Here is a 12628-nt window from a genome sequence, read left to right as displayed (position 1 = left end):
TGATTTAAAATGTTACATGAATAAAATTGTTATTTGAATAAAAAAGACTAACTTGAAGCTTCCATTGATTCCGAAGAAAAATATAGTTTCAGAGTATTGGAAAATGGAACGCCAATTACTATATATTATACTGAAAAATAATCTATATACATATAGTTAAACTCAGCAATGAACAAACATTTTTATTCAATAGTCAATGGAATGTATTATTCGAGTAAATTCAACAAACGTTTCAATTCCGCACATAATTTTGACCTTTGAATAAAATGTTAGTTGTTTATATGACTGTTGAATTATAATGAAATTTTAAATTAACTTTCTAAAAGTAAGTTTGGGAATGAAATTTCAATGAATATATTTGAATGACTGTCAAAGTTTTCCCATGAAACATTGTTGGTGATAAAAATAAACTTTCGTTTGTCTGAAAATATAGCAAATTAACTTTCCATACTAAATATTTTTCTATGAATAATAAAGATTTGTTATTTTTATTGAAAGTGTTGAATATTTCCAACATTCACTTTAATGCATTCAATTTAAATTTTGGTTCTAAAATAGAACAAATTTTGCAAACAATCCTTTTTAATGTGTCGAACAAATGCATGAATCAATTAAATTCAACCAAATAAATTGTTAGTTGAATAAATTGAGGAATGAATATTTTTGACAATAAAAAGTAAAACGGCGTTCCATAAAACTCGGTGAGATTTTGATCCAATAACTTGAACATAGTTCAATGTGGTTGTCGTCTTTCGGGATACAAGTTTAAATACATTTTCGATGACCTAACACTGTTTCTATCTTATTTGTAATCAATTTGTATAATATTTCTTTTTCTTCATTCGTGAAAGCCATCTTTCGCCAAAAATTCAATGACTTGTACAATAACAAAATGTCATTGAGTGTAACAAATTGAAAGTCAAATTCAAAATCATCAAAGTCAAAGCCTATTATAATACAAATATTTTTTTAATCATCTCCAAATTTTCGAAAAAGAATGATAACTTATGATACATCATTGAAGAGTTAAATCTGGTTCTATTCAAAACAGAAAGAATCCAATATAGCGCCTATAAGAAAAAATAAAGTTGATAATGGTGACCGGAAGACGAAACGTCGGATAGCAAATCTGAAAACACCATCATGTAGCAGGGAAGAAGTGGTAATGTGTAAGTGCAATTTATTTCCGAATCTTTCGAAAAATAAAGCCGGAAAAAAATAAAAACCATTTTCCGAAATTTCTGTTTTTTCCTGACATCTCCAGATTTACTATTTCGGAACTTTCTCAACGGCATATTGTTAGTCACGTAAATGCTCAACTTTGCTCTTATTCAACCATCTTCGTATCTCTCATAGTTTCCGAGATCCCAATGGTGAGGATCGAATTTGAAACACCCTGTAGACGATTAATTATTGATCATGAGTAGTTCTACTAGTAAATCGTTCATTGTCTATAGAATCAGCGCATGCAGCTTATTGCAATCGCATACTATACTCACAATCCAAATCGAAAAGGGAGAAGTTTTCACAAGAAATTTGTTCTGTGGGGAAAAACTTTCTGGCTTGCTACTTCTTCAGCTTCATAAAATAACGTGGGAAACTCCTATCCGCATATTTGTATATAATTCATTATCAACTCAATTGCTTTATTCTTCCCTTTCGAAGTTTCAAACATTTGATTTTACTGAAAGAAACTTCTAATGACCTCTAATTTATTGTACCAAAAAATGATTGGCGGTACATTACATAAAGAGAAATTCTTTTAATATTTCAATCTTATGACCATTACTCTCATATTATGAATCATCAACATATGTTTTCGACATCGAAGTATCTCTTGTGTTAATAATTTCAGTTTTTTACAGCTGACATTCATTCTTTCAGAGGTTCTATACTACATACACATGTTTAGAGTTCCTACTCAATAATTACAGCGATTCTTTGGATGAATTTCAAGGAAATATTTCAAAATGAATAGTCTTTTAAGTAAAAATGAACGTACCTCCCATGAACTTTTTCGTGGATCAATGAAAGTTTGACCGAGTCAATTTCAAGAGTTCGGATTTCCATTGTGTAATATGATACTAATATGATTCGAAATCTCTGAAAGGATAAATGAAATTAAAAATTGTAATGATTAACACAAAATAACAATCATATTAAGCGAAGAAACGTGAAATGAAATTTCATAGTTATAAGACAATCTGATATGAACTCAGTCAAGTCATTGATAAAAATCAAGAATAACAACGGACCCAGAGCAGATCTTCGTGGAACACCTAGTTTCACATTAGGAGGAACTGGTGTGATTCCGATGAATTTCACTAGTTCGGACTTCCATTGTCTACTATATAAAATGATTTGAAATCCGTGAAACAACTAAAAAAGGCACTGAAGTTCCATGCAGGACGGTTCTTTTTGCCAACATTAAGCTCTCTCGGAGGCCAACACTTTTTGGGCCAGTGATTTGCTTGGTCTCTACTATCACACAGACTACCTTGAGGCGACTGGGAGCTACCTGGTAAAAAAAATAAATGTAAAGGGGGGTCTTGCGATACATATTTTTGAAGCTCCTGACAAATGCTTCACAACCCTAGAATATAATGTCAATATCTTCAACTACTACAAAATGGCGGAACTTTCAATAATTGCCTGTACACATTGACATTCAACTACATAATATGAGGTAATAAGCTTGAGATCAGTTCGGAAGATGCTCAAAATTATTGCCTAGAACTTCTTGGCATATGAACAGCCTATCCGATATTTCACGCCAAACATTTTCGAACACAGTAACGTCAATATCCCTACAAATATTCATTATTCTCTGCTGTATATTCAATATTGAAGCAGGTTCGGTTTCGTACACCTTTTGCTCCAAATAGCCCCATAAAAAAGTCCAAAGGTGTCAAATCTGGCGAGCGGGCTGGCCATTCTGTAGGAACTCGATAGACAATGACCCGGAAAAATAGTAATCGAATAGTTTCTTAATTGTCTGGAGTATTGTGGTGTTGCTCCATCTTCCCCTCTTCCCCTGTTAAATTTTGATCAATAAATATAGGTCCTACAATATGGTTTCCCAATATTCCTGCCCAAACGTTGATTTTTTCAGGATACTGTATATGTATTTCCCGGAAAACGTGAGGGTTGGTGTCACTCCAATAACGACAATTTTGTCTGTGAACATTGCTGTTTGAAAAAAATGTACATTCGTCACTAAAACAAATATTGTGGAGATAGTTTCCGTCATGATATCTCAGAATTCTGTCCTTCGATCAGTATCATCTTCAGTTAATTGTTGTACCATTTTAATTTTGTATGGATGATACTTATTCTTCGTCAAAAGTCTCTACACAGTAGAATGATACGCCTCAGAATCATTCGCGAAGGAATAAGTAGACTGTTCAGGGTTTACTACCATCTCACCAATTATTTGCACTTGGTGTTCTTCCGGAATGGATGGATGATCTGGGGGCTTTTTGTTATGTATATTACCGATAGTTGTGCATTCGAATACAAGTTTCCTCAAATATTTTCTACAGATAGGACTATTCGGAAAGCGTTCATTGAAAATCCTTTCTGTCTCGTGAAAGTTACGCGTCGCACCGTAAATGAAAATCGCTTCGATTTTTTCTTCCAATGGACGAGAATTTACTATTCTAGAGTAGTAACGTATTCGCCAGGAGCTTCAAAATGAAGTGTCTTAAGACTCCCCTTTCCATTTAATTTTTTTTCCCAGATGGCGTCCAGTCGCCATCTTGGAAGTTCCATCATGTCAATTTCACTACAAAATAAAGTATTCATGCATTTATTTCATTATCCCAAATTTGGGTTTTTTGAGTTGACTCGTTCAAAAAATAAAACTAGAAATGCACTGTATACATGATTTCTAGTTAGCCCAAAAAACCTCTTCTTCACAATACAATTTTGCGATTTGCAAAATAACCTGACGTTCTGGATTTTTTGAGTATTTTTTTTAGTTTTCAGAAAACCCAAATACATAGAAATCGTTTGGAAAGATCCAGACAGCTTTTTGTTGCAGACTTGTGTAATTTTTTCCGACCTTGATATCCGGTCCCGTTCAAAAGCTGGGAAGAGGCAGACTTTTTACGTCCGCACTGTATAAATGGACGCCAGACATAATCTCAGTGTGGGAAGATATACTCCTAAAGATATGTTCTATAATGATTTCTTTAAATCATGTGCATTTTCATATTCATTAGGAATAAGTGGGTTCATTCAAGATTAGAAACGGTCAATAAAAAAACCGAGGAGAAACAAGTGGCGCTGCTGAAGTGGGACAAATCCTCATAAGGCAGCACGTTAGGAAAGAATACGTCATCAAACTCCCACTTGGCGTTTATTGGATTTTGCATAATATATGCGAGTGAAATAAATGTGGCTGAAACAGAGGTTGGTTTCTAGAAAGAAAAGAGAATTGAAACTTTCTGTATTTTTACCACTTTTATTTGTAACTAACGCTACTGCAGTTTCGTCCTATAAGCACATGTTCAAACTTATACATTAAACTAACAGTGCGTTATTACATCAACCCTTATATAACACCCCTGTAGGTAATGATAGAAGTACTTGGCTCGATTGAGTACCTGAACTTACAATTTACAATGCGGATGTGCTAATTTGAAAACCGCGGGACGCGATATGTCGATGGATATAGGCCGAGACTGTATATGCTGGACATGCTGATAGCAAGTGCATTAGGGTCTCGAGCGCCTCGCGGCAGGCACTACACCTTGTGTCAGGAACCTCTATACCCATCACGCGACTGAGGTAGACTAAGGTGTTGAAGACACCATCCTGACAAGCCTCAGTTTCCGACTTCAGCCCACTCGACCTGAGGAAAGCGAACGTCAGGCGCTTTGATAAGCCAAGGTCTCCAATGTTATTGAAGAAGACCCTATGCATTAGCTCATCCCTGTGTTTCCGTAGAATTAAGGTGATCTCTGCGGCTTTCTTCTAAGCTTCAATTTCATCAGCTGCTCGGGCAGCTGCCCTGAAGAGAAATGCTCCAATTCCTGCTCTCATCATGGTCACGGGCCATGCAGAGAAGGTGATCCAAATTCCTGACGAATTTACAGGCTGTATCCAGTACCATTCTGCCATGTAGACACTCCAAACTCAAAAGTCCACGGCCTCCCTGTTGTCGGGGGAAGTACAACCGTGGAACGGACGATTTGGGATGCAATCTCCTATAGAGATGCATCATTTTTCGGGTTTCTATGTCGAGTTGATACATCTCCTTCCGAGTCCACTTCACTACTCCAAACGAGTAGAGTGAGACTGGAACGGCAAGATCTGTCGAAGTTTGTGCTGATACTTGCCGCGAAGAGAGTTCTTCACTGCTGTTCCTGTTGTGAGTGGCGTTGTTCCACCCCGAGGTAAGTATACGTCTCTCCGGCATCCAGATGGTGTAGGATGCTTTCATCTACGAGCTGCACACCCTCTCCGTGGTCCCTTATCGTCCTCTTCTGAGATGGATCATTGCACGTTTGTCTATCCTGAATTTCAAACCGATAGCATGCGTGCACTCTTCCACCATGCTCAAGGCCTGATGGAGATCCTTCTCTCCAGAGGCATAAAGTTTAAGATCATCCATACACAACAATTGAGTGACCTTGTGCCTTCGGTTTACGGGGGTGCCACAGTTATACCCTCGAGTATTGCTGAGCGCAACGGATAATGGCAAAAGTGACTCATCCTGTTTGGACTCTTGCTTAATGTTATGGTGAAGCGAGTTCTACAAAGTGGCGTCAGTTGTTCAATGCACCTCACTATTTTGTCGGGTACCACAAAGAATCTGAGCAAATGCAAGATGAGGTCATTCGATATTGTATCAAATCGAATGCCCTTGTGGGTTCCAAGCCCATCTGGGCTCTTCGAACGTCACCCGGGGTTATCGGGTTGCGCAGTTCATTGAGTTCAGGCTGTCGAAGCCTGAGCTTATTATTATTAATATTGAACGACATCATGAGTAATATAAGAATGTAGGCTTTCATGGCTGGTGTGAGCTTTTGAGCTTTGCCATGGTCTTCTTTGGTTATAATCTCCAAACGTTTCGACTGCAACTGCGGCAGTCATCTTCAGCGCGGTGGTCCGAGTACTCTTTTTGAAGTGTCGAGTTTTCAAAATTTTCCCGAGATTTCGATTCATTCCAACTGAATGACAAGTACCTTCACAACCTGTAATGTACCAACAATTCGCCTGCGGCTCTTTCACATGACAGTACCAATCCCCGGCACGCCCTGTATATGACTAAAACGACGAAGAACCGAAAAAATGGATCGAAATCGTGACGAGGAGCGGCAAACAGTTCCCGATTATCTCACAAAAAACAATAATAACAATTCCGTATGACAAATAAGGAGCAGATCCACATAAAGGTCGGGGCCCACATCTGGTCGTAGCCGTCTCAGCAGAGAGACCGTCGACGTCGGTTTCAGCGAGTGCCGGTGTCCAGTTGGACCGAGAGAGGTTGACGTTATCGAAGCGCGTGTGGAAGTCATGGGGTGCGGGGTCGCTACCACCCTTTTGGGGCTCGCGTGTGTCGCTGTGTTCGTGGACGCTGTTTTGTTAGATTCAGGTAGGATTTTTTTTCGGTAAAAAACGCCCGGATGGCTCTATTCATGATAAAATCCAAAAATTTGTGCATCGGTCCAAGTATGTTGATGACGTTTTAGCCAGCTTCACAGAAACACATAGATAATTATTTTGAATATTTGAATATTTTGAATATTTGAATATTTTGAATATTTGAATATTTTGAATATTAATACTCCGAAGTTTGATTTTAAAATGGCTACAGCGGTTCACGTTCATGATTTCCTGATTGAAATAAAATTCAAAGCGTATGGTTTTGAATATATATCAGTAAAATTGATAATACAGGATGTCAATTTGAAAACTTCCAACCCTTAATATATTCCTTCCAGTAAAAAATATGAGGGATCGTAAAAACAAGTCAATTTCATTGTCAAGCGGGACACTTTCAAGGACTATTTGTAGCCCTCGTGGTTCAACCCCCTAGGAGGGGTAGATGTGACCCTTAGAGGTTGAAGGTGATTGACAGTGTGTCATGATGAATTTCATAAGTTCGGACTTTCATGGTCTGATATTATATCAAATCAAATCAAAATCAAAATGTACTTTATTGTCGAAGATGAAATCTCATTGACAAAGTGTTACTATTCTAAGGAATATAAGATACACAACATAAAAGATATTATCGAAGATAAAATATTATTGTCAAAGTGTTATTATTTTAAAGAATATAAGTTATACAAATTGAAAGTAATATTTGAACATTTGGTGATTTCAGCATTTTGGGGTGAAAAAGTAGTCAGAAAGAAATAATATATATGCTACATATTGGAAAAAATAATAATAATAATGAATATTCTCATGCAACACTTAAATGTGAGTGTGAGAATATAAAAACTATAAAGCATAAAAATATAAAAGTGAATGCATAGAAAATAACAGTAAGTATAAACTCTGTAAACATTTTCAACCATACAGTTCAGAGCTAAATGTAAACAATAAACAAAAAGTTAAAAAAATTACATAGTTTAAATACCAGTAGGTTCTGAAACACAATAATTAAAATTAATTGTTAACATAATTTAAATTTTTGTCTGAATAGAATATTCGTCTAAAGAATAAAAAGCCTTTTGAATCAGAAGCTTTTTTACAGACTTTCTAAATTTAGTGGTACATGTTATGCCTTTGATCTCAATTGGCAAATGGTTAAACATTTTTTTTCCATTATATATGAAAGACCTCTCAATTTTTGATGATATTGGAATCGGTAAACTTATATTGAGCTTATTTCTGGTATTCCGTCGTGGTGAAATGAAAATTTCCGTCCTGTATTTTTTTGCATCAGACATAACATTTCCATTGTAAGTATGGAAGGCAAGGTCAAGATTTTATGCTTTCTGAATAAAGGTCGACAGGAATGCCTGAATCCAACTCTACACATATTTCTAATTCCTCTTTTTTGTAGTACAAACACTCTATCAAACATGTATTGGCAACACGTTCCCCAAAAACAGATACCGTATCTCAGATGGGAATCGATGAGAGCAAAGTACACATTTTTTGCCCAATTCATTGGCTGATACTCTGACTGCAAAGCTTCTTGATGAAATTTTTTTACATAGGTTATTTATGTGACCTTCAAAATCCGAATTTTTATCAATTTGTAATCCCATAAATTTTGCTGACATTTTGTTTTCTAATAATTGAGTACCCAGGTAGATATCTAGTGTGGATCACTTGAGGGTGATGCTGCTAGTTCTTGTCGTATTTAACAATTTTGCCTATCAAATTATTAAGAAATAATACTTATCTTTTACGTTTCGGAGGCCAAAATCTGCCTCCGTCTTCAGAAATGGATAAAAAAATGACTTTCGTTGAATATTTATGAAAATATTTGTTTCGAATGGGCTTTTTCTGTGCTGTCTGAATTCTGTGCATAATCCATACATATTTTTGTAGCGCAAATTACAGATGTAGAAACAAAAATGACAGAACCTTCAATATCTTAATTACTTCTTGGCGCTTTTTGTATCTCCTGTAGTTTATAAGACACAAACTCACTAAAAAAGCACTCAACTAGTGTATATGCAACTCTACCCTGTATACTATATCCAGAAAACGGTAGCTCGATATAGCCGAAAGATTGAAACGTTCTCTTCATCAGTCTGCATGACCGTGGAAGATAAATTGGACCATTCAGCTCGTCATTTGTCAAATAAAGCAAGTGCAATGTTACCGGTTAAGTAGGAACAAATTGCTCAATGTGTTCAACCCACGTTGATTATTATGTTATTGTACAAAGGCCTTGTCCGAACGAAAGTGAGAATGATAGAATAACCTTAGCAAAATTTCATTTATCAGCGTCTTCTTTTTAATTTTCTGTGAGTGAAACAAAAATTTTACAGCAAATCTTGAAGAATGCAGAAAACTATTTTTTTCGTATAAATAAACAACTACAATTACTTGAATAAGTACCCACTGATTTAAGTATTTTACTGATTTTTGTTTGTCCTCTAGAATTCCTCTATTTTTTAAATTTCAAGGAGTTGAAAGCCCCAAAAAAAATTCAGAAGGCAACCATAGAAGAAAAGATATATTCAACTACACCTTTGATTTTCTTCGAAATATTTCATGTAGAAAGAACGTTGACAGTTTCCACGTGTTTCGAATAGGAATAAGTATCATTACATTTCCTTGAGTTCCTGTACTGCAAGAAATATTAGCTGTTTTTCTCAAAAAGTCTATTTTCCACGTGTGTTCAATAACTTGACTAATGAACTACATTGTGGAACTGATCATTATGATTTAATAAGTTACCGGAAATACCTCAAAACTGGCTTGGATCCATTGCCAAAGTTATTTTTAGAACGTTGCAACTTTACTTCAAATGTAATCAGTTAGATATCAAGTGTATATTTTTTGATGTACTAACAAACTGAATCAATAATGAAAAAAACTATTTCATAACTGTTTTTTACTTTCTTAAATAACTACATTGAAACTCTAATTATTGAAACGCCACAATTGATTATCACTTTTTTGAATAACTAACTGTATTGACACTCTACTTCCTAAAACATTACAATTATTGATTTTTACTTCAAGATTGATTTTGACTTTCTTGAATAACTGTATTGACAGTCTACTTCTTGAAACTCCTTACTTGTTTTTTACTTTCTTGAATAACTAACTGTATCGACACTACTTCTTGAAACTTTAACAATTGATTTTAACTTTAAAATTGACTTTTACTTTCTTAAATAACTGTAATGACAGTCTACTTTTGGAACTCCATGATGAATTTTTACTTTTTGGAAAACTAACTGTATGGACACTCTTAAAACTTTACAATTGACTTTTACTTTCTCAAATAAATGTATTGACAGTCTACTTCTTGAAAACTCCTTAATTTTTTTTAACTTTTTTTACTTTCTTGAATAACTAACTATATCGACCCTCTACTTCTTGAAGCTACTTCAAAATAATTTTCACTATTTTAAATAACTGTAATGACAGTCTCCATAATCGATTTTCATGTTCTTGAATAACTAACTGTATCGACACTCTACTTCTTGAAACTTTACAATTGATTTTCACTATCTTAAATAATATCTTTTTACTATCTTAAATAACTGTAATGACAGTCCAATTTTGAAACTCCATAATTGATTTTTATTTTTTTTTTTGGAAAGAAAGTTTTTGGCTTTCTACTACTCCATCTGATACAAAAAAAAGGGATGAGAGAATCTTCCAAAGAAAGGAAGGAAGTAATCAATTTGAAACTCATACATGAATGTGTAGATCATGCAAAGAAGTAACTTTCAGATACAAACTGAAAGAAAGTCCTCCTGAAACAGCTACTTTCATATAAACATTGAATTACACGAAAAAAAATAATTTTTTCGAAACAAATACTTCTATATGAACACTGAATTATACAGAAGATACTTTTCTCTACTCATTTTGTATTTCAAACATTTGTTGTGGAATAAGAATCAGATATCATTCACATGAGTTCTACTTTGAATGAATGATTTTTATGTTCTTGAATAACTAACTGTATTGACACTCTTCTTCTGAAAGTTTGCAATTGATTTATTGGAACGATGTCAGTCGGTAGTGGTAGGTTCAATAAAGTCAGATGCCCAAATAGTGAATTACGGAGTGCCTCAAGGATCAATCTTGGGACCTATTCTTTTTTCCATCTATATCTCGGATTTTCATGAGTGTCTGAAGTTTTGTACTATCCACCACTATGCCGATGATACTCAATTATAACTAGACTTTACGAGCAATTCAATCCTTTCAGCAACTTCTCAAATTGAAGAAGACTTAACATCTATATACAATATCTCAACCGCACATAATCTCACACTTAACCCTTCGAAATCAGTAGCTATGCTTCTCGGAACGAAATCAAAACGTGAACAGCTAACACAAAATTCCCAAATCAGGTTAGCAGGTATGCCGTTAACCTTTGTAAGTGAAATCAAAAACCTAGGTATTTGGTTTGATGTTGACCTAAGATTTACCAAGCACGTCAGCTATCTCTGTCAGAGCTCGTTCAATATTCTGAGACAGCTGTATCCTAGTCGTGATTTGCTATCTACTAAAATGAAACTTGAGTTGTGCGAATCGCTGGTGATATCTAAATTATCATATTGCGACAGTATTTATGGTCCAGCACTTCAACAGGCTGATGCAGCTAGACTACAAAAAATTCAAAATTTCTGTTTACGTTTTTCTCATGGAATACTTAAATTTGAACATATTAGTATGAAATTTAAAGAAACAGGATGACTTAAATTAGATAACTGTCGAAAACTCCATTTACTTACCTTGACACACAAAGTTATAACGTCTGGCAAACCTACGTATCTCCTCAATCAACTTACTATGTTCAAAAACCTCAATAGAGTGAACACAAGGAAAAATAATATGCTAGTTATTCCCAAACACTCAACTGCACTGTACCAACGTTCTTTTTCTATAACGCTCTTCCCAAGGAGTTTTGGAACTTCTCTTTATACAATTTCAAGGAGAAATTGAAAATCTTACTTCAGTCACTATAGAGTTGCTTTTAAGACGGACCTGTATATTATTGTTTACGCTAGGGTTATAAATGAATGTTAATAAGTGTTTACTGAGGTGAAAATATTTTACAAGAATTTAGACATTTTTTTATATTTAAATCATTATTTAAAAATTTAATTTTTATTTGATTTGTACATTTATATTTTATACACACACGAGTATAAATTGTTCTGGAAATAAGTATTTTTTATTTTATATACGCTAATACTCAAATTTTACTTTTATATTTTTCTGTGATTCACTTATATTTTTATAGTCTTCTATGATTCACCTATATTTTTCTTTTTTTTTTTCGCTAGGCTAAGTTGAAAAGCAGCCTAGGCTGATACTTCGCCTTTTCATTGACCCTTAATTATTGTTCTAAATTTTTGTATTTCATTTTTTATATTATGTCGATGAATGAACACGATTATTATTATTATTATTTTTAATTTGTCAAATAACTGCATTGATAGTCTACTTCTTGACACTTTACAATTGATTTTACCTTCTTAAATAACTGTATTGACAGTCTACTTCTCCAAACTCTATTACTTTTTTGAATAAATAACTGCATTGACACTTGTCTTTTTCTTGAAACTTTACTATTGATTTTTACTTTTTTGAATAACTGCATTGACAGTATACTTCTTGATACTTTACAATTGATTTCAACTTTAAAATTGATTTTTACTTTCTTAAATAATTGTATTGACAGTCTACTTCTTGAAACTTCATAATCGATTTTAGTTTCTTGAATAACTAACTGCATTGATACTTGTCTTTTTCTTGAAACTTTACAATTGATTTTTACTTTTTTGAATAACTGCATTGACAGTCTACTTCTTGAAACTTTACAATTGATTTTTGCTTTCTTAAATAACTGTATTGACAGTCTCAAATAATTGTATTGACAGTCTACTTCTTGAAACTTCATAATCGATTTTAGTTTCTTGAACAACTAACTGCATTGATACTTGTCTTTTTCTTGAAACTT

The 12628-nt window shown here is 34.2% G+C and overlaps 1 protein-coding gene across 1 annotated transcript in view; it reads left to right on the top strand.

Moving 5' to 3' along the window:
* The first annotated feature begins 6406 nt into the window (after positions 1-6406).
* The window catches only part of Tsp (Thrombospondin), a 54797-nt gene continuing 48575 nt past the window's right edge, over positions 6407-12628 (top strand). The window contains exon 1 of the mRNA XM_074181299.1: positions 6407-6601. Within this exon, the coding sequence (XP_074037400.1) occupies positions 6523-6601 (79 nt within the window). The 5' untranslated portion in view covers positions 6407-6522. The remainder of the gene's footprint in view (positions 6602-12628) is intronic.

The sequence above is a fragment of the Leptinotarsa decemlineata genome, unplaced genomic scaffold (genome assembly GCF_025532065.1).
Source record: "Leptinotarsa decemlineata unplaced genomic scaffold, Ldec_3_MD MMD2_tig00026307_RagTag_RagTag, whole genome shotgun sequence".
In the NCBI taxonomy this organism is placed as follows: domain Eukaryota; kingdom Metazoa; phylum Arthropoda; class Insecta; order Coleoptera; family Chrysomelidae; genus Leptinotarsa; species Leptinotarsa decemlineata.
The sequence above is the reverse complement of the archived record's forward strand: the minus strand, read 5'-3'. Positions and strand labels throughout refer to the sequence as shown.